The sequence below is a fragment of the Neovison vison genome, chromosome 6 (assembly GCF_020171115.1).
Source record: "Neovison vison isolate M4711 chromosome 6, ASM_NN_V1, whole genome shotgun sequence".
NCBI lineage: Eukaryota > Metazoa > Chordata > Mammalia > Carnivora > Mustelidae > Neogale > Neogale vison.
In genome coordinates this window covers 45,500,949-45,521,864 of record NC_058096.1, presented here as the reverse complement: position 1 = coordinate 45,521,864, position 20,916 = coordinate 45,500,949, and the positions used below count along the sequence as shown (strand labels likewise).

The window sequence follows — 20,916 nt, the reverse complement described above, 5'->3', positions numbered from 1 at the left end:
TGCATCTTTTGACTAACATTCAGCATACTGTTTTTAATATACATGCACAAAAACACAAACAAGATACTGAAAATATATAACTAAAATAATAAAACACATGTGATTTCTTTGAAGTAACAGATGCATGCTAATTGAGTATTTACTGGATAACATCAACTTATTTGATATTCACTGAAAGCCTTCTATGTGTCAGCAAAGCAATATAAAAGACACAAAAATGAGTAAGAAATGGTTCCTGATCTCAAAAAAACCTCACAAATTTCCGGTCAAAGGATGATGGCTGATATCCCAAAGAAATCATATTTTTGTATATGTTGCTGTAGGTTATTGGCTTAAAATAAACCTATATTCTATTTTTATAACTAGATCTCCCATTTTTTAATAGTTCCTTTTTTGATATGAGACCAATTGTAACACTGAATATTAATATGCACATTTTATAATTTCTAAGATCCTGTTAATGATTTTTTCCAGCTCATTTAGCAAAGTTGTGATCTTTAATATTTTTTGTTTTGGAACCTTCAGTCTGTCTTACAGTACATGAGCTTGGTTCCCATCATTTAAGGTCTTTATTTGATCCAGGCAAAATGGAAGCAAAATATCTTTTTTTTAATCAAAGTCTTGTTAAGAGGAGACTTCCATTCTCTATGCAAATACTTACTCTTCATCAAGTCCCTGCTCATGTAAGGTAATCAGATTAAGTACATTATTTTGTCCCTTTAGAGTTATACTTGGTCTCCCATGTGTGCATTAGTCTAGAAATCTGTATTAAAATACACATAGCTCTTTGAACTTGATGCTTGGTGATTTATGTATAATTATAGTCTTCTGAAAATCTGTGTTTATATTCAAACACACATTATGTTAGGAAAGAATATAATTGTTTAAGGGAGGGTGAAGAATTGGAGGCAAGAATAAAAAATAATCATGTAGAAAATCAGAGCTAGGGATGCAGGGGTAGCTCAGTGGGTTGAGCCTCTGTCTTCAGCTCAGGTTATGATCTCAGTGTCCTGGTATTAAGCCCTGCATTAGGCTCTCTGCTCAGTGGGGAGCCTGCTTCCCCCTCTCTCTCTCTGCCTGCTTCTCTGCTTACTTGTGATCTCTATCTGTCAAATGGATAAATAAAATATTAAAAAAAATCACAGCTAATGACCAAGTTGAATAAGAAAAGTAAAAACACTGAATTGGATATAAAGGGAACTCAGTCCTAACTCTGATCATTAATATGAAAAATACTATCCCCATATAATATAATATGCCCATTCCAACACTTACTAGTGGAATGTGGTAAGTTACTAACCTTCTTTGTGTTTTGGTTTCCTGATTCATAAAATGGACATGGTAATAGTATGTACTTCAAAGGTTAGTAGCCACAAAGAATACTTAAGTGCTTGGAAAATAATTATAATTCAATAAATATTATCTGATGGAACCTCAGTGTTAGAAGTTACCTTAAGATTGTATCACAACCTCCTAAACAAAGCAAGGATTTCCTTTATGATATGCTGAAAATGTATCCAGCTAGTTGGCACAAATTCTTATCATGGGGGGCATTTATTACCTCATAAGGTGGGCTAGTTTATAGTTGGACAACTTAACTGCTAGAAAACTCTTCTTTCCTACTGCCGTTTGCATTTAGATAGCTATGGTTGCCAACACTGAAAGTGTGCTATTGATTAGGGGGAAAAAAAGTGTTCTATTGATTGGAGATTATTTCAAATTAAAATCTTACATACTGGTATTTGTCCTCCTCTGGGTAGACTCATAAATATGAAATCTGCCTCTTGCTTGATTAATTAACTTTTTTATTACTCCACCAGGGTCAGCTGGTCCTCTTTCTGCTTCATGCTTCACCATTAATAACCATCCTCAAATTTCTGGCTGCTGTTAATAATAATGTAGCTAATTTCATCCTAAGTAATTGAAGCAGTACAGAATGGGCTTCAACCAATAGACCAGATCAAACATAATAGTGGTTTTTTCTTTTTTTTTTTTTTAAGCATAATAGAGATTTTTTTCAAAAGGAAGTTTAATGAAAAAATATGTTTTACAACAACAAAAATATCATTTAACTCTACCTAAAATGCCCTTAGCTTTAGAATTAAAAATTAATTTGTGATTAAAGTTCTACATACTATGTTTCTATACAACTCAAGCCAGTTACAGCCTGACTGCCCAAATAAAGCAAGCTAAAATGTTTATCTGTGGCAAATAAAAATATTTGATTCTTTCTGTTTAGACTGGCAGGCAGCATGCTATTCTCCCAATTTCAGCCTTTTAAAATTGTAAGTTATTCATTTATTTGATTAAATACACATTGGAAACTATAAGCAAGACATTTCACAAGACACAAAAATACACTAGCTACAGTTCTTAACCTTGAAGAGCTAATAACTTAGCAAATAAGATGACTTTTCACCAGACTAATCCAGAACATTTCAGGAGGGGTAGCAGATGAGCTGGACCGACCATCTGTACTGTGATAGGTTTCTGAATCTTCCAGTTGGAAGTCACAGAAAAAGCTTAGAAATTATGCAGATTCAGAAAATTTCATGTATAAAGCATCCATACATTTTTTCAGAGTTTGTGTTAACTAGAGGGAGATGATACAAGAATGATGTTAGTTGATTAGGATTGGAGGGAGACTTGAATATTTGTTGAGAAATTCACATTTTATGTGATAGAAAATACTCAATGATTTGGGGGCTTTTAAGTGGACAGGGTGGAATATAGAAAAATTGGTCCAATTGGACCATAAAGAACAAATTAGGGAAGAAGGAATAAGAGACACAATATTGAACCTTAATTTCTAGAATAATTTCCCATTTATAAATTGTTAAACAATCAAATTGCTTAACTATGAAACCATACTAAAAACAGCTAACTATTATGGATGTTTTAAAATAATTAATTGATTAAATTCATTCATTTATAACTACACTAACACTTTTTGTATACATGTGCAAGACACGACATACGATTTTATTTATTATTGGAAGGGAGAGACACAGCGAAAGAGGGAACACAAGCAGGGGGGATGGGAGAGGGAGAAGCAGGCTTCCTACTGAGCAGAGAGCCCCATGTGGGACAGGATCTCTATACTCTGGGATCATGAGCTGAGCCCAAGGCAGAGGCTTAATGACTGAGCCACCCAGGTGCCCCATGACATAAGATTCTATTTTGAAATACCTACTATGGTCGAGTAATTTATTGTTTGGTTGGTAAAGCTGATTATGATGATTTTTGTGCGGTTATGTTATGTGATATAAACTTAGTCCATTGTTACTACTTTCGGTAAATAATACATTTTAAAATGTTGACAGATGTGGCTTTTGTGCTACAAAAGTGCTTTATATAGCTTATAGGTAAAAACCTAAGTTTGTATGTTGCTGAAATTTAATGTATATGTATAATTAATCCTTCCAGGGGAAAAGAATGCAATGCTTTCATGTTGGCAATACTTCTCCTGGGTCATTTGGATAGCCACTAATGCAATGGGAGAGGTAAACTGCTAAATACTATGTGTAAATTTCCAGCTTTCTTTCAAAAATTGGCTTTAAGCTATGGATTCTGCACTCTTTTGACAGCTTCACAAGTTTTCTTCACAAGTATTTAAGTAAAATGTTCAAGTTGGCTGCAATACAGCAGGATATATTTTATTTGAGTTTTAAAAGATGTGTACATGAAATTACTTTCTGCTACTCTAAAATACATTAGGATATTAGATAAGTCTTGGGGTTTTATGAGTCCTGGGTGTCTCAGTCTGTTAAGCATCTACATCTTGACTTCAGCTCTGGTCAGGATCTCAGAATCATGAGCTTGAGTCAGGCCTCTGGTTCCATGTTCAGTGGGGAGTCTACTTGGGATTCTCCCCCCACCCCAGTTCTCTCTCTCTCTCTCTCTCAAATAAATAAATAAATCTTGTTAAAAAAAAAGTTTTGGTGATTTAAATAACCAAATGTTTAACTTCCTTATCTTTAAATTATTTTTATTGCTTTTTCTAAAAAAAAAGTAGGTGTAATTTTAAGAAATTATTATTAAAAAATTAAATCAAACATCTTTTTAAAGAAGTTTTCAAGGATATGGATACTACTGGTTATGTAGATAACTTTTTAACTTTAATTATCTTTCTCTTCATTGAAAAGAAGAACATTTTCTTCAGAAAATAAGAACAAAATTATAATAAATATAAGGTGGTTAACATTTCCTGTTGTTTCATTCATTTCATATAAGCCAAAAAGGTCTGTACTTAATCTGTGCATGTGTGTGTGTGTGTTTGATAGTTTTGGGCCTAATATGAATTCATTTTAATATGGAGAAAATTCTTATATTAGCATCTGACACCAATCTTTTACCTTTCTCAAGAAGATCCACATGTAATATTTATATATTTTTACTTTCTTACTACTGATTCTATAATTTATTGTAATTTTATTATATTCATTCTAAAAAGGTGGGAGAATCAATTACAGTGCCTGATTAAAAAGACCAGTACACAATAGGTACTCAATAAATGCTGTAGGTGGACATAATATTTAGTTTTACATTCTTTATCAAAGAGAGATTAGCAGACATAATGGAATTACAGCAATAAAACAGAAAAGTCTTTTGTGGCTAGATAGGAGTATATAGGAGTGTTATATACATGAATAGGTACATTCGTGTACATGTATATCTTTGGGATATCATATATATAGCTATCGATCAATTAATTACTTATATCTTCCCACCTATATGTTATCTATTTATCTCTCCATATACACATATATAAAGAGGTTATTCTGTAGTCTTGGGGAGAGAGGAAACTAACAGGTCTAGGTAAAGTAGGTTCTTTTCATAGTGCTAGCCATCATCATTAGTGATTTTACATTTGTTTAGCTAGTTTCTACTGCATAATCTGACTCTGGAAAAAAATCTAGTTTCTGGTCCAGAAGACAAGAGAGGTAACTGTGATTGTTATTCAGATGCCACTATATTTGGAGAACACTAGTGGGTTAAGACTACTATGATTTTGAAAAGGAGTTCTTTCTATTTTGTATTACTGTCTTATTGGCAAACTAAAAGTTGAACCAAGCAAAACAGATATGGCTAGAGAAAATGAAACTGCAAAGTAGTTCACTCTGTTTACTTAAAAAAGAAATTGAACCAGATCATCAAATGAGAGAACCTCATCTCTCTTCCCCAATCCACCCCCACCTCTATGTCTGTATTGTAAAGTTAGTTAATTAAATAGAATGCACAAGAGAGAACTTAGTTCAGGCACTACTCAGGAGACAAAAGCTACCAAAATTGAAAGATGAGCTAGGAGGGTATGAAGAGAAAAAGACTGATGCTATAGATTGGGATTCATATTATTATATACCCGAATTTATAGTAAACCTGCTCATATCCAACTATGACATTATTCACTGAAATTCTCTTCTGGATATAAACAGCATGCTTTGAAAATGCAATTTAAAACTAACCAGATAAAAAACGATCCTTTAAATGATTTTACCCCTAGGCTGTAAAGTGACTTGGGAACCATTCTATTTTACCTAAATTCCAGATTTAGACAAACATATTTTTCAGATTCTTCTCAGAGATTCTGTCTTTTCAAGGATCTAATAAAAGTAACTTTCATGTTATTTACGAATCAATGATTCAGAACATGTTTTTTGCTGTCTGCTGTGGCCATTGTCATATGGTTCTAGGGTTCTAGTCCTGAACCTCTCCACTCATTGATTATCAGGTTTTGGTAAAGCTACTTATGTTTCTAAAAGGAGAAATAATTTTGTTAGAATTAAAAAGATAATTTGTGTAAATTGCTCAGGATAGGGTCTTGCACCTGTTACTGGTCATGTTCCTTCCTAATTAAAACCCCCTCCTGGCTCCCCAGTATCTTCAGAAGGCTCAACATCCTTCGTGGGGCCAAAAGAGCACCTTCGTGTTGGCCCTTGTCTAACTCTTTGCCTTTGTTCCCACCATTTCACCTTTATGACTCCTCACTGCAGCCACACCAAATTACTTGCTCTTCTTTAAATTTTTCATGCTATTTCAGGCCTCAGTGGTTTTTTTTTGTTTTTTTTGGTTTTTTTTAAAGATTTTATTTATTTATTTGACAGACAGAGATCACAAGTAGGCAGAGAGAGGCAGGCAGAGAGAGAGAGAGGAGGAAGCAGGCTCCCCACCGAGCAGAGAGCCCGATGTGGGACTCGATCCCGGGACCCTGGGACCCCGAGATCATGACCTGAGCCGAAGGCAGCGGCTCAACCCACCGAGCCACCCAGGCGCCCAGGCCTCAGTGTTTTTGCTATTCCTTTACTGCTCCTCTTTCAAGAATGAGCCTCCTCACCTTCCAACTGATCCCTTCATGACTCATTCTTGCTAAATTAAAAATTTTCTTCCCTATGCTTTCAGAGCACCTTTTGCATATTTTTATGATAGTACATTCACTAACCTTATATATATATATATATATTTTTGGGGGGGCACCTGGGTGGCTCAGTGGGGTTAACCTTATATTTTTTATTTAAATTTTTGTTTTCTTCCCACAAATCTAGACTATAAATTATGTGAAGGCTGTTGGTCTTATTATTACTTTTTTTTTTTAATCCCCAGAGCCTCACAGAGAGTGTGGCACATATTAACGATCCTATACATTTTTGTTGGATGAATAAATATTATATTGAGTCATTGGTGATCATGGGAACTTTTCTGATCAGGAATCTCAAAGTACTTGTCTTTTATATAATATCTGAAAGAATTCTAGTCCTGAAAGTACAATGAGTTGAAATTTAGAGTTAAACCAAATTAAAATTTTCATATTTAGAGTAGAACTATTTTTTAAATTAGACTAAATTGTTTTCTATAGAAGTCCCAGATAAACACAAATGACTTATCTAGATTTAGCCCTATAAATTTGTCTGAGAATATATTTTTGACTTAATGATGTAATACTCAAAAATGTCATACTTTTAAAAAGATAAATTTCTCATCAGTGAAAAAAGTAAGGAAACTTGAGATGCAGGGATGCTGTACACACAGCCTGAACAACACAATGACAGGACTCTTCCCAGGACCAAACTTTCCTTGAAACGCATCCTCTGGCTTTGCATCAAGGCAAAGTCTTGACAGGAGAGCAGGGGAAAAAGAGTCAACAGGAGGGATGGCACTTTGAATATTTTTATATTGTTTTTAATTATGGAACTATGTTTTGTGATAATTACATTCCACTCCCAACAATTTAATCTCTAGCTTGAGAAGTCAATAGTCTCCAGCAGGATTATAAATGACCATCACTGATATTACACATCCAGGTTGCATGTGTTCTTTTTATTCATTAGTTTACTCTCTCTCCCTAAGCTGTGTTCCTCCTTAATTATCCTGGTGTTTTCCCACCTTTTAGCGACATATAGTTGCAACGAGGACGTTCTTACAAATTGATATTGTTTGTCAATATAAAAACAACACTCCTTCCATCATAGAATTTGAAATTCCAACAGCTTCATTTTGAGGAAGTGACATACTAGAGGAATTGTGGCCTGTTTCCTGATCTTACCATTAGCTCTTTTTAATAATTCCAATGAAAGAACTCAGTAGGATGGTGGAGTAGTTCAGAGCATAGGCCTTGGAAAAGGTAGCCCTCAGTTTCAAATTTCAGCTTAGTTTCTTTCTTTGTTTCTTTGTTTCTTTTTTTTAAAAGATTTTATTTATTTATTTGACACAAAGAAGGAGAGAAAGAGAGAGAGAGAAAACACAAGCAGGGGGAGTGGGAGAGGAAGAAGCTGACTTCCTCCTGAGCAGAGAGCCCGATGTGGGGCTGGATCCCAGGACACTGGGATCATGACCTGAGCCAAAGGCAGCTGCTTATGGCTGAGCCACCCAGGCGCCCATAGCCTAGCTTCTTACTAATTCCATATATCTGGACAAATTGCTCTATTTCTCTAGACTTCTGTTTTCTCATGAGTGAAATTAGTAAAATCATACTGGTGTTACTGGATGTTGAAAGGTTTAAATGGAAAAATACACATAAGATACATAATTTCTGGCACTTATTAGGAGCTCAATAAATGGCAGCTCGATATAAGCTCAATAAATGGTAGCTATTATTGTTACTTATAAAGAATTTTTAAAATTTATTTGCTATTCTTGAATTCTTTTATAAATATGGGTATTTTAGCAATGATGGGGACAGATTTTTATTATAATTAGATATTTGGACATTTTTCCATAAAGGAACATTGCAAAAGCCACATACTGTCTTTACAAAGATAGCAGTAAGATACTTTTATGAAAGCAAAAACTGAATTCAATGGTAGAGCTGGATTTAGACTAAATAAGACATTTCAAAGCCTATGTTACATGACATTGGAACACCTCACTCCCTTCGTCTCCCATTTTGATTTTTCAACACATCAAGGCTGCGGAACTAATTTGAGTTTCTAATTAAGCCCATGTGTCTATATTTAAACTTGTAATGTACATTTCAGTGGAGTTTTTCTCCTGACTACTGTTTTTTATTGATCTGAGATAACAAGCCAAAGCTGTACAATTTTGAACTAACTGCTAAAATCATTTGCTCACGGCTTTGTTCCTTTCCAAGTTTTCATTAGTATCACATTATGATGCCAAAACTGGCAAACAATTAAGCTAACACCACCCACTGAGACTCTATGCTATAGCATGAGTGATGAATTCTGCATAAAGAGATGTATTAGGGCCACGTTACAATTGTGGTAGAGTAAGGCATTTCATGGAGATATTTAATGATATCACCACAACATTAACCGAAATGACAATATGAGTATTTATGTGAACAGAATCCTGTTTGGTGAAACTATTCACAATTGGGGACATCAGATTTTTACCTATCAGGTCATACTGAAGTAGTACGAAATTAACATCTTATTTTATATGTTTGTGTAAAACTTACTCTCATCTCCTGTTTCAAATTCAAACTTCTGACTGTAGCCACTGTATCCTGTTGCAGTCCTCACTCGGATATGAAATATGTACTTGGTGGCTGGCTTGAGACCTGTGATGATGACACTGGGTGCCTTGGACCTCGTGGAGGAATAGGTAAGCTGCTCATGCTCCTGGGGATAGAGAAGAGGAGAAAGGAAATGAAGCAGAGTTATTCCACTTTTTTCTAGAAACATTCCCAAGTTAAGCTGAGGAATTATGCTCTGAATATCAAAAATATTGATTAAAGAGAGGTGTAAGCATGGTTTTCCAAAATTTAGCACTTATTTATCATTATGATGCATATGATATGGTCTTGATTTGGTAATTTATTAAGAAAGATGATTATCTTATATAAACTTGCACTTGGATTTTTGGTGATTTGGATTTCTGATCCAACTCTAAGGAATGGTGGTGGCGTGAAAGCACGTTTACACAGAATGGCAGCTGCACCGGGAACAAAATGGGCACATCAGATCAGACCACACCAGCAGAGTGCAAGGAGCAAGGGTGGGAAAATTCAAGTACCCGCTACTCACTTCTACCCGCAGGTAGTGCCAAAATGCCGGCGCTATCCGTGGGTAGACCTGTGGGTGAAAGGAAAAATAAATTAATTGTTTTTTAAAATTTGAAGTAGTTTATCCTGAATCAATTGCTTTGTTCCAAAACTCAGTGATGCCACAGTAGTTAACAACTCAAGTTGAGTCCAACTTGAAACATAAAACTAAGAAAATCTTCCCTTAAGGGAGAACTGACGCCTCCCCCAGATATCACAGTTTATTTTTAGAAGATGCACAAGTTACACAAGTCATTGTGAGGTAGATTTTAACCCACTGAGCCACCCAGGCTCCCCTGTGAGGTAGATTTTAAAACAGTCTGCCCACGAAGGTGCATCAAAGTCCCAGAAAGGTATGAAAGACTACCACACCTGCAGAACTAGAGGCAGGGATGGAGGCTAGGTTCCCAGTCACCTGAAGTTAACTGCCAGACTACTTCTCCTCACTAACAGGAAGGGTTTTCCACAGCTGACTGCATGATTTGGTCAGTCAGGGTCTTTCAAGGGGGCTTTCTTGCCCATCAGCTTAGAACAGGATAGTTCATTTAACCCGCACATAAAAGAGACTGTCCATAATATGCTGGTGGTGGAGACAAATTAAATTTAATACTGTTTTTGTACAGGGTTACTGTTCAGTAACTTTATAATGATATTTTAATATGGTATCTAGAAAAAAAATAGTTATTTGTATGAGTAACTCTTCTAAATTCATAAGTCAAAGTAGGCCACCAGTTCCTTAAGTTAATTCTCCACTATTCTCATTAATCTAACAATAGAAATTCTCAGGGAGGGAAATGACTTTCAAGATCATTAACTGAACCACTCATTTGATGTCTAAATTCTATCTATAATATTCTCATCAAGATTTCATTTAGCCTTTCCCTGAAAATCTCTGTTGTTCAGATCTTCCAGATTAACAAACGAAGTTATAAAAATCTACACCTGTGTACAATGTGTCAAACTCCATTTATTTGCTGGGGATGCTTTAAGATTTAGAACTATGAAGATCATTTCCCTTAAGCTACTTTTGTGAAAAATATCCTATTCTTAAAGATCATTTTTAAATTTTATGGCCCTATTTGTCAGAACATTATATGCTACATGGTTTTTTGAGTCTAGCTGAGGAATTGAATTTGCCATCTATACCCCAAATAGAACTAGTTATTGAACACAAAGTGCAAAGAAAAAAAATGAGTTAACAATAGCAACATTTTAACTAAAAAAGACAAAACTGACAAACAGCAGTTTATATTTATCTCTAATTTTGAGTTTAGAAAGTAAGTATATACCTACCTAACATAAAATCCAAAGAAATAAAGTCTGTACAATCATTGAGGGTAGTAATCAATTATGCGCTAAAAGGAGATAAATCAAGGACTTTACAATTAGGGAGCTTAACACCATATTGCAGAGTGGAGGAAAAAAAACGCTTGGGCACTATTTCTGATGATGTTGTTTCTGGTTAGAAATTTGCCAAACTTTTTGGATTTTCAATCTCACATACAGGAGAATAGTCCACCTTTTACAGAATTTCTTGCAATGTAAGGGTGTCTTTTGATTGGTAGTTCACAATATGAAATGATGACTGAGAAAGAAGTTTGAAAGCCCTGAAAAAATAAACTTCGTCTTATCATGAAGGGAGAAGATACAGATTTCAAAAATCTACTCTTAGAATGGCAGCACGCCAATGGCACACTGTCTTTGTTCCTTCATCAAAATGTAGCTAACTAATAATTTCTTACTTTGTAAAGTTACAGGGAAGAAAGGAAACCTTTTGCCAACAACTTTTAGCATTTCTGCTGTTATATACAAAAGTATAGCTGTAGCTGCTCCATCTCTGGAATACAAATCCTCAAGCAGGAAATGTGCTTCCATGCTTCCTCAGCCTGAATCACAGCCGTGCTGTGATGACTGTTGTCTCAACATCTTGCCACTTCTCAGCATACCAAAGAGGGGGACTCGGAAAACAGCACTCATGAAGGTTTCTTCTTTCCACTGTGCAGCAGTCTCCTTCCTGGTGTTTCCAAGCTCTTGGGAAACTAAGTTAGCACCACCATTACAATCATAGCACCCTCTAGTCCCGGAACTTTGGCTAATAGCTTCTGCTGATATATCAACTCCAATTCTAAGTAGCTGTCACCATCCTTTGCCACAGAACCATCTAGACCACTGTATTCCTCCTCACAGGCTGGTTTCTGGACATGTTCGAACGGGATATGTGTGCAAGTTTTTCTGGAGTTTGTACCACAGTGGAATTGCTGGCTTTATGACATGCATGTGTTCAATTTGCTAGGTAATCCATCCTGTTGTTCATAAAGCACTTAAAGATGTTTTTCATCTTCACTAAATCTGTAGTGAAATCCTTTTTGTGTTCTTAATTTTATTTAATTTAGTATTTTTTTTCCCCCTTGATCAAGCTTTCCAGAGGTTTGAAACAACTTCTGGTTTTGTTTATCTAACTGCATCTTTGTCTTCTATTACATTTAATATCTGCTCTTACTATAAATTTTCTTACTTCCTTCTAGTTTCTTTGTGTTAATTATTCAGTCTTTTAACTTCCTGCATTTCATGCTTAATTCATTAATTGTCAATATATCTTTTTCAAATATACAAAGTCTACAAGTTTCACTTTAAGTACGACACTGTAAGTTCCTATGGTGTATTATCAATCAGTTCTAAGTATTTGCAAAACTATATGATTTTTTAATTCTTTGTGGTAGACAAATCTAAGATTGTCACTTGTACAGTTTCATGGTTCAAGAAAAGTTTTCAGGCAGTAAGTAAGTGGCACAAAGTGAAGCAAAACACCACTGGTTGCACTGAACTATGAATAAGATAGTGGATGCTGATGGCTGAGCACACAGGCAGTCTTTTGCATAATGTTTGCTGTTGAAAGTAAAACTGTTTGTTGCACTCTTTCTCCTTGGATGAGCATGAGTAATAGCACCAATTGTGAGGAAAAAAATTAATAATAATGTATTTTAATGTATCATTATGCATATCATTTAAAAATTAGATATATATATATAATTTCCATTTTATATATTTGTATCTATATATATTCTTTAAATAGTTCAGAACGAAATAGTGTGAACATGAGTTGTTGTCAAACATAATGTGCATGACCTGATCTCTAGAGATGTTGACCTCACTTCCTGTTCTTTTTCCATGAGTAGGTCCTACAGCTTAGACTCAGGCACTGCTCCTTCTGAGCTGCTGAGAATCAAGGCTTTTGGGGGAGTCTAGTTTTACTGTCACATTCAACATTTTGTTTACCTAAACTACTGAATCTAGCTTTATCTCTGTAGATGTCAACTCTTCAAGGTAACTAAAAGGGATGTTCTTACCAGATTCTGGATCCTATTAGCATTTAACCTAAAAACCATAACAGTGAAAAGAAATAGGCTAAGGTGCTCAGTTCATATGGCTACATCTTTCTAAAATCAGTGGTAGGATGGCCTGTATCAACAAAAGGCAGCATGTAGAGAATTCTGGGTTGGAATTTTCTTGCCTTAGGCTTGGTCTTGGTTCTACTTACATTATGTATCTTCTTAAGTCACCTTGAAGACTTTGACTTATTCATATTGCAAACTCATTCATTCCAGAGACCCTGAATGCCTACTATATTTAAGGAGGTTCTAGGGCACTCTAACAGATGTATGGTACATAATCACCAAAGTTCTAACTAAGCAATTAAATTCTATGATTATTTTTATGTCAGAAATACAAGGCCCCTCTCTTCTACTGTGACCCATTCTCATCACTCCTTATCTCATTGTTGGTTTACCACTCCCATCAGTGGAAGTAGAATCAATAGGTCCACAAAGTGGTCATCATTTAGCTGGTTTACTTTCTCTTAAAATCTTTGGGTCCAGTGAGACTTGTGCCAGATGTTTTGTCTTTGTTTTACTATTTAATTTTAAATTAATTGATTATAGGTGTGATTAAAATTGTCATAACATTCTTTCTACAAATATTTAGATATAAAGATAGATTAGCAATCATAAGAGAACCATGATTTATGTAATGTTTTGCAATACACATACTTTATATGATGCTCTTAAAGACGGCGTGAAGCAAAAGAACTGATATTTTTATTCTCACCTAACGTGCAATGAAACTGGTCAAAAAAAGAATAAGTCACTTACCAAATAAAGTCACATAACTAGTTAAAAGTTCCCATTTAAGATGTGCTTTTTCACTATATCCAATTAAGACAGATGTGTCCAGGACAAATACGCTAATAAATTAGACTTTGAGCCAAGGTCATGTCTTTACCTTTTACATTTACATTTTTGATCATCCACTAGAAATAACTTCAAATTTAAAACAAACTGTGATCCAGATAGTAATGATTTGGTGGCATCAGAATATTTTTATCTCAATGAGAGAGACAATTATCAACAATAAAGGTTTTAGCTAGTTTTTTCAAAGATAAAATTATTTTCTACTATGGTTAACACATCTATGCATCCTGTCTTTATTTTCATTCTCTTTTTCTTTTTTATAGTGGGTCCTATAGACAGATTCCAGGAAATACAGGGGGCTTATAACTCACCTAATCTTGCATGGAACATAAATTATTTTTGTTCAGGGCTGGGAATACAATTTATTTGATGAAGTCCAGGAGATCCTTCTGGAATTTTTGATGTATGAAGGTACCTGAATGGCTTTATTCATAGAACAGTACTAAGAGGACAGATTAAAGAACTGCTGGATTTTCTTTTATCCTTTCAAGTCATACCAAGTGTAAAATGATCAGAAATAGGCCAAAAAATCAGCACTTTACTATCACAGTCATTATTATTACTATTTACTGCTATCATTATTATTTTAGCAATGTTCTAATTAAGCCAATGGTAAAGTTCTTGTTCTATTGGCTAGCAGACTGAAGCTATAATTCCTGAGAAAATAAAACAGTACTCCAAGTGGATTTTTAACGCCTCTGTTAGGGATTACCTAAGTCATTTTTTAATCCCTTGTCTTTCTCCATTTCTATGTTTGTCTTTCTCACCCTGCCTCTCAGTCCCAGAGGCAAACACACATTCTTTAAACAATACATGATAGAAGCCCATGGGAGACATCTCCACAATAATCCTCTCAAAACTAAACAAATTAAAACCACATTTAGAACATGATTTACTATCTGCAGAAAGATCTTTTTTTTTTTTCTGACAAATCAAGAATTGCATGGCCTAAAAACAAAGTTTGAATGGTTATCATAGAATCTTGTTGCCTAAACAACGATATTAGCAAATCCTGAAAATACTTTACTTGATTGAAAGAAAGTTCTTTCACATGACCTTAGAAAAAGGAAAGCTTGAGTACTAGATCTGCTCAGGGTGTAATGCTTGTTTCCCAAAGGAGAGAGCTACTGAATCTGGTGGATTTGATTTCACAGGTCCCTATATGAATGAGCACTACATGGAGGCAGGTACTTGTATATCAGACTCTGGCTGAAAGATTTCTTAAGATTCTTCATATCTTCACTTTGATGATGCAATCTGTTGATTGCTGATGTGGATTCCCAAGTGCTATAGAAGTAGGCATAAATATAGAAATTGAAGTATTAGCATGCCTGTAAAATAGGCATTATCATAAAAGAGCTCATAGTACTAAAAAATTCATCCATCTCTATTCTTTTATTAGTTGCCTGAATTTATCCCACTGAAGTGCTGATCTAATCTTTTTTAAGATATCTTTCTTTTTAAATTTTTAAAAAAGACCTTATATATTTATTTGACAGAGAGAGAGAGAGCACAACCAGGGGGAGCAGCAGGCATAGGGAGGCGGAGAGGCAGACTCGCCACTGAGCAAGGAGCCAGGAGATCTGGGGCTCAATCCCAGAACCCTGGGATCATGACATGAGCCCAAGGCAGATGTTTAACTGATTGAACCACCAGGTGCCCCTTAAGAAATATTTAAAGAGAAGTAATCTTACTCAACTCTAACCAAACCTTAAGGTATACAGAAAGGTTCTTCCTAAAACATAACTTAATTATCTTATTGAAAACTGAAACCAGTATTTTTTCCTTACTATAGGGGAACTGTCTCTTGTAATGATTTAACTAATAAACCTCATTTTCTATCTGCCATGTATGATTTTCTACCCAGAAGTCCCTAGAGAATTAACTGAAAAGATTCACAACTAATAAGCGAAGTCAGCTAGGTAGCCAACATACAATTATCGGTGGTTTTCCTATATACTAGCAGTGACCAATTAAAATTCTACTTTAAATATTCCAGTTACTATGTCAACAAAAACCTTATAATACTTGAGTATATGATAAAATTATGCAAAACCTGTATGAATAAATCCATAACATTTTATTGCAGAAACCAAAAGGAAAATTTCTTACGTTTCTTCTCTTATTGTAATGCTAAGATTTTAGCAGAATATTGTGTAATAGAAGTAAAAGCAGGAACTTTATTTTCCTTTCTTCTTTGATGGAATGGCTATTAATGTGCAACTGTTAAACATAATCACATCTGACTTAGGTTTCTGTTGATAACCAGTTGAGGACTTTTCTTCCTTTTTCTTATACTGTAATTGCATTTGTATTATGTTTTTAAAATGTGATATGGATTCTGAATGTTACAAAAAATTTATCTGTATTTTCCAAGTTCATTATATGTTTTTTCACCTTTCACTTATGAAGAACTATCTTTGCATTCCTAAGATAAATTCTAATAGTAAATTTTTGTTCACAAAATTTTTATTGCAATTTTGGTTGCAATTTGGTAATATTTCACTCGTATGTTTAAATCTATGTTTATAGGTGATCTTGGCCTAGAGTTTTCTTATATTTTCCCATTTTTATTATCAGTCTCTGGTTGTGATATTTGGATTAAATTGTATTTAGAGAATGTTATGAAAATTTCCCCTTAGTAATATTCTGGAAAAAATTATATAACATGGGAATTATCTATTTCTTGAAAATTTAATTGAAATGGAACATCTTGGGAGTAGATATTAACCATCTTTTAAAACTTATTTTATCCTACATTCTGATTGTCTTCTAGTTTACTTTTGGTAATTAAGAGAAAATTATCTATTAAATTTGTTTTATATTTATTTTTGTAAATTTATATCTAGTCTTGTCTCATCATTAAAAATCTCTTTCATAAGTAACATTTTCCACCACGTTGGCAAGCTTGTTTATTTTGAGAACTTGGTTTTGAATTTTAGAAAGATTTTATTTTTTAAAAGGAACTCAGTCTTTTAAGAACTTGGTTTTGATTTTTTTAAATCAAACACATTTTATTGAATCCATTTAATTACTGTTTAAAAATCTTAAACTTGTTAATGCCTTCTTTTTTTTTTCCTGTATTGGTCATATCACAAAGGTTTGAATGTATGTGTATCTCAATGTCTTTTATTTTAAAATAATTTATAATTTAAGTTTGTTACCCTTTAATAGGTGATATTTAATATTATATTTTAAATTTTCAAATGAATAACTTTTGGGGGTGAGTTGGGGAGGTTTTTAATTTTTTTCTTATTTTGTTACATGATTTTCAAAGAATGATTCAAAGAATCATGAAATAATTTTATACAACCTGGTCCCTTCTTCTAGTTATTTCAGTGTGTGTCCATACATATCTCCAAGCAGACTGCAATTTCTTCAGACATGTGGTCTGTATTTTCTTCAACAAACCAAAACCAAAAAAGCAAAGGAGGGTTGGATGCATAGTTAGAGTTTAATATACGTCTAGTGATTGATATCCACAGAATACCTAAATTATTTAACACAGAGGGCATCTGATATAGTTCTGCTCACATATGATTGGGAACTGGATGCTGAAACTTTTGCTTCCAAGTAGGAGTGCAGCAAGGGATGGCTTCTAGCTCACACTGATTCTCCTGTGAGCAGATCAAAGCTAACCCCACCAGCTGGAGAGATGGGCCTGGTGCTCAACAAAGGTGATTTGCCCCAGAGACACAAAGAAGCTAGAATGATTATTCTTTTCTCACGTTTATTGAAGTACATAAGACAGAATTGTAATTTGGAAGATGAAGGGGTTAACAAGCTTGTTGATAGGATGTTCTACACTAGTGGGTAGAGTGTTCTGACATGTTTTGTTAGGTAAAAACTGGCCACTGCTATAACAAAATTACTAATGATGCATATGTAAGAAAAATGTAGAAGCCAGTATTCTAAGCACACAACTACTTTCTGACAGCACTTTAGGAGAAGTATCATTTAGCTTACCATGGCTATAATTTACAACAATCAACTCTTGATTAGCCCCAGTGGTCCAAAATAGGAGGTAACCCCAAATCACTTTGAAATGTATTCATGATTTTTTCTCATATTCTTACCAATATGTATCATGTTTCACCTCTAGTGAAAATTAAATGTATTCCTTGAACATTAAATGTTAAGCAATAGTAGGAGATGGCACAAATGGACACCTGATGATAGAAAAATATTGATCTGGAATTAAACACTTAAAATTGATTATCAGAAAACTTATATGTAGATAATTAACTGCTTGAAAGAGTAGCTAAATATACTATTAGGAGAAATGGTTAAACAGTTATAGTGTGATGTTTAGAAAATACTGGTCCTAAGATGAGACCAGTGGGATTCTACTTATAGCCAGTTCATCTGTGAAACTTGGGAAGGTTATATCACCTCAAAGGGCCAAGCTTGTTGTAAGGATAAAGAAAAATAATGTGTAAAACCTTTTTACAGGCTCCAGCAGATGTGTAGTATAGCACAATTTCTTTATTTTAGGACTATTATCGGGAAGTGGTACATTTAATTGGGGGCAATGATAGGTTTGTGCCTTAAGGTAATTCTGCAGATGCTGATGAGGGGTCTTTAAAGAAATTTTGCTTTTGTTTTGTTTTCCTTTTAGCCTTTATATTCCCAACAAATATAACAACAATTATAATTAATAATTATAATAATTACAGTTAGTAATTCTGCAGATGCTGATGAGGGGTCTTTAAAGAAATTTTGTTTTTGTTTTGTTTTCCTTTTAGCCTTTATATTCCCATTGCTTAATATACCTAGAATATTATAGGCTCTCATATTAGCCAAATGATTGAATAGAGAAATTAATGAATTATTGCTCTGTAAGTTTAGATTTAAAATTTTATCTATTGGCATAACAATTTATAATCAGCTTGCACAAGTTAATGACAATTCAAATGACAGATGAGAAAATTGTTTTGCAGGCTTATAGTACATCCACAATGGAAATGCAATAATATTACGTCAGTATAGCTGGCTTGGTTTTTTTAGGAACATTGTGGAGAACATCCAAGATTCTACTTACCAAAATATATTTTGCAAAAACTGTATGCTTATAAAAACCTAAGATTTTGTTGAAATATCTGTTAATACATTTCTCTTAATATTTATTCAGTTTTAACGTTCCCATCTGTCTTCATGTAACCTACCTTCGTACAGATAAGATATAGGCTCTTCTTTTGTGTTCTATAACTCTATAAATATTTATAATGGTGTTCAAGCAACAATTAAATGTTTAAGACTTGATAGCTATCCCTGAAGAAAGTCCTCCCACTCAAAAGTCCTTAATGATTTTCTTAAAAGTATATTATAAAATTTGCAATTAATTCTTAGTGCTTTTGGTAATTTTGTATGTGTTTTAAAAAATGTAAATTTGGTTATAGTAATGCATATACAGATAGAAAAAGGAGGAAATATATGTAATAAGACATTAAAAATCATATTTATTAGAGTATTGAATAAATAAAATAAGATAAAAAAATAAAATAAAAATAAGACTGTTTTATCTAAAGGGAGGAAATGAGAAGGAAAAATCATAATCAGAAGAGTATTTAAGGATTATAATTAAACTAAACATTTTTAGAAAAATTTCCAAATTCCTGAAGTCTGTAGTTTAGACCTAGTATTAAAACAGCTACCTAAAAGCTGGTTAAAAACAACTTTGAAAATAAAATTAGGATAAGTTAGTAATAAATGACACCTAGAGAGAAAAAGAACACTAAATATATTTTGAAACATTAATACACACATGTTGACCTCTTCAAATATAATTGGTATTCTAAATCTCAAACTGAATGTTTTCAAAGTTAAATTATTAGAACAATATGGATGAATGCAGTGGGATAAAACTAGAAAGGCAAGTCATGCATGGTGCCTTGATTAATTCTACCTAACTGCAATGTGAATTTAAAAAATAACAAAACTAGAAAAGAGAATCTGTTTTTTAAAAAGCAAAAATATAAAGCAGATTTTTCACAATAGCGCTAACTGAAATACATAATAGGTAAGAAAAATAAATGATAGCAAAAGACAAATCTTTGAAAATGAGATAACTAGAGCAAATGAAGGTGACTAGCCTCTAAAACCAACTGATGGTTGCTAGATTTTCCAACAGAATGGAAGTAAACAAGAAAGTTAAGATGGGTAGAATTCACCCGAGGAGAATGCTTGTAAAATAAGAAAACAAAACAAAACAAAAATAGTTTGTACAAAATCCTCCACTGGAAACAGTATCATTTGTAAGTAGCAGGTAAAGTCTTGCATTTGTCCAAATTGGCCACAAAACGTGATATAAGGGCTGCTTCTCCCATTGAAAAGAAAGCAGAAAGTCATTTAAATATACAAGCATGAAAATTCCTTAACCTCACTTGGAATAAGAAAGAAGCACCTTCTGCAGATTTATTTTTCATTTTTATCTTTTCCATTTAAATAGCTTTTGTCACCATGATGAAACTTTAACTTTTTTAATATTTGTTTATGGTCTTAAATGTGATCTGGTGACAGATATATTTGTTTTGTTCAAAATTAAAACAAAGATATCTGTTAAGATTGATCTACGAAGCTACAAAGAGTAATTTAAGTTTCAAGGAACAGAGTCCCACCTCCCAAAAGATTTAAAACTTTCTTTAGAAGTGATATCATCTTGACTTGAAATGTATCACATTATGCTCTAAATAACGCAATGTTCTCAGCTAATGATCTAACTCTGTCATTGATTTTGAATTTCCTCAGAGGACTGGTAATATTAAAATGTGCATCAAAAGAATGCCTCAAGATTTATAGTGAAATGTAAGTTTATCTAGATACTGTGACTGAAAACTAAGTAGTATTTCATTCCTGAGAGAAAATAAGTAATATAATAGCAATAGATTGCTGTCGTTGACACTTTCCCACAGAAAACATGCACACACACACACACACACACACACACACTCTCTTCTTTTATTTCCAACATGGATATTTCAAACCAAAGGAACTGGTAAATATATCAATGACTGCAGACAGTGTTAAATAAATGTAGAGGAATTGAAGGCAAAGCAAACTCATTTCCCAGAACATCATTTTAATCTTTATCTTTATCAAACGGTGGATATATATTATTTATTTTCTCATATGCATAAACCAGTTTTGAAATCAAGTTAGAATGAAAGAAAA

General features: G+C 33.7%; 1 protein-coding gene across 3 annotated transcripts in view; it reads right to left on the bottom strand.

Annotated features, from left to right (window-relative positions):
- Positions 1 to 20,916, bottom strand: part of EPHA6 (EPH receptor A6) — an 871,253-nt gene that overhangs the window by 265,660 nt on the left and 584,677 nt on the right. For 2 of the 3 annotated variants that reach the window (XM_044251185.1, XM_044251182.1), the window contains exons 7-8: positions 9,483 to 9,530; positions 8,915 to 9,077 (exon numbers count right to left, since the gene is read on the bottom strand). In XM_044251185.1, coding sequence (XP_044107120.1) covers positions 8,915 to 9,077; positions 9,483 to 9,530 — 211 coding nt within the window. The remainder of the gene's footprint in view (positions 1 to 8,914; positions 9,078 to 9,482; positions 9,531 to 20,916) is intronic. The other variant, XM_044251184.1, reaches the window with a different exon arrangement.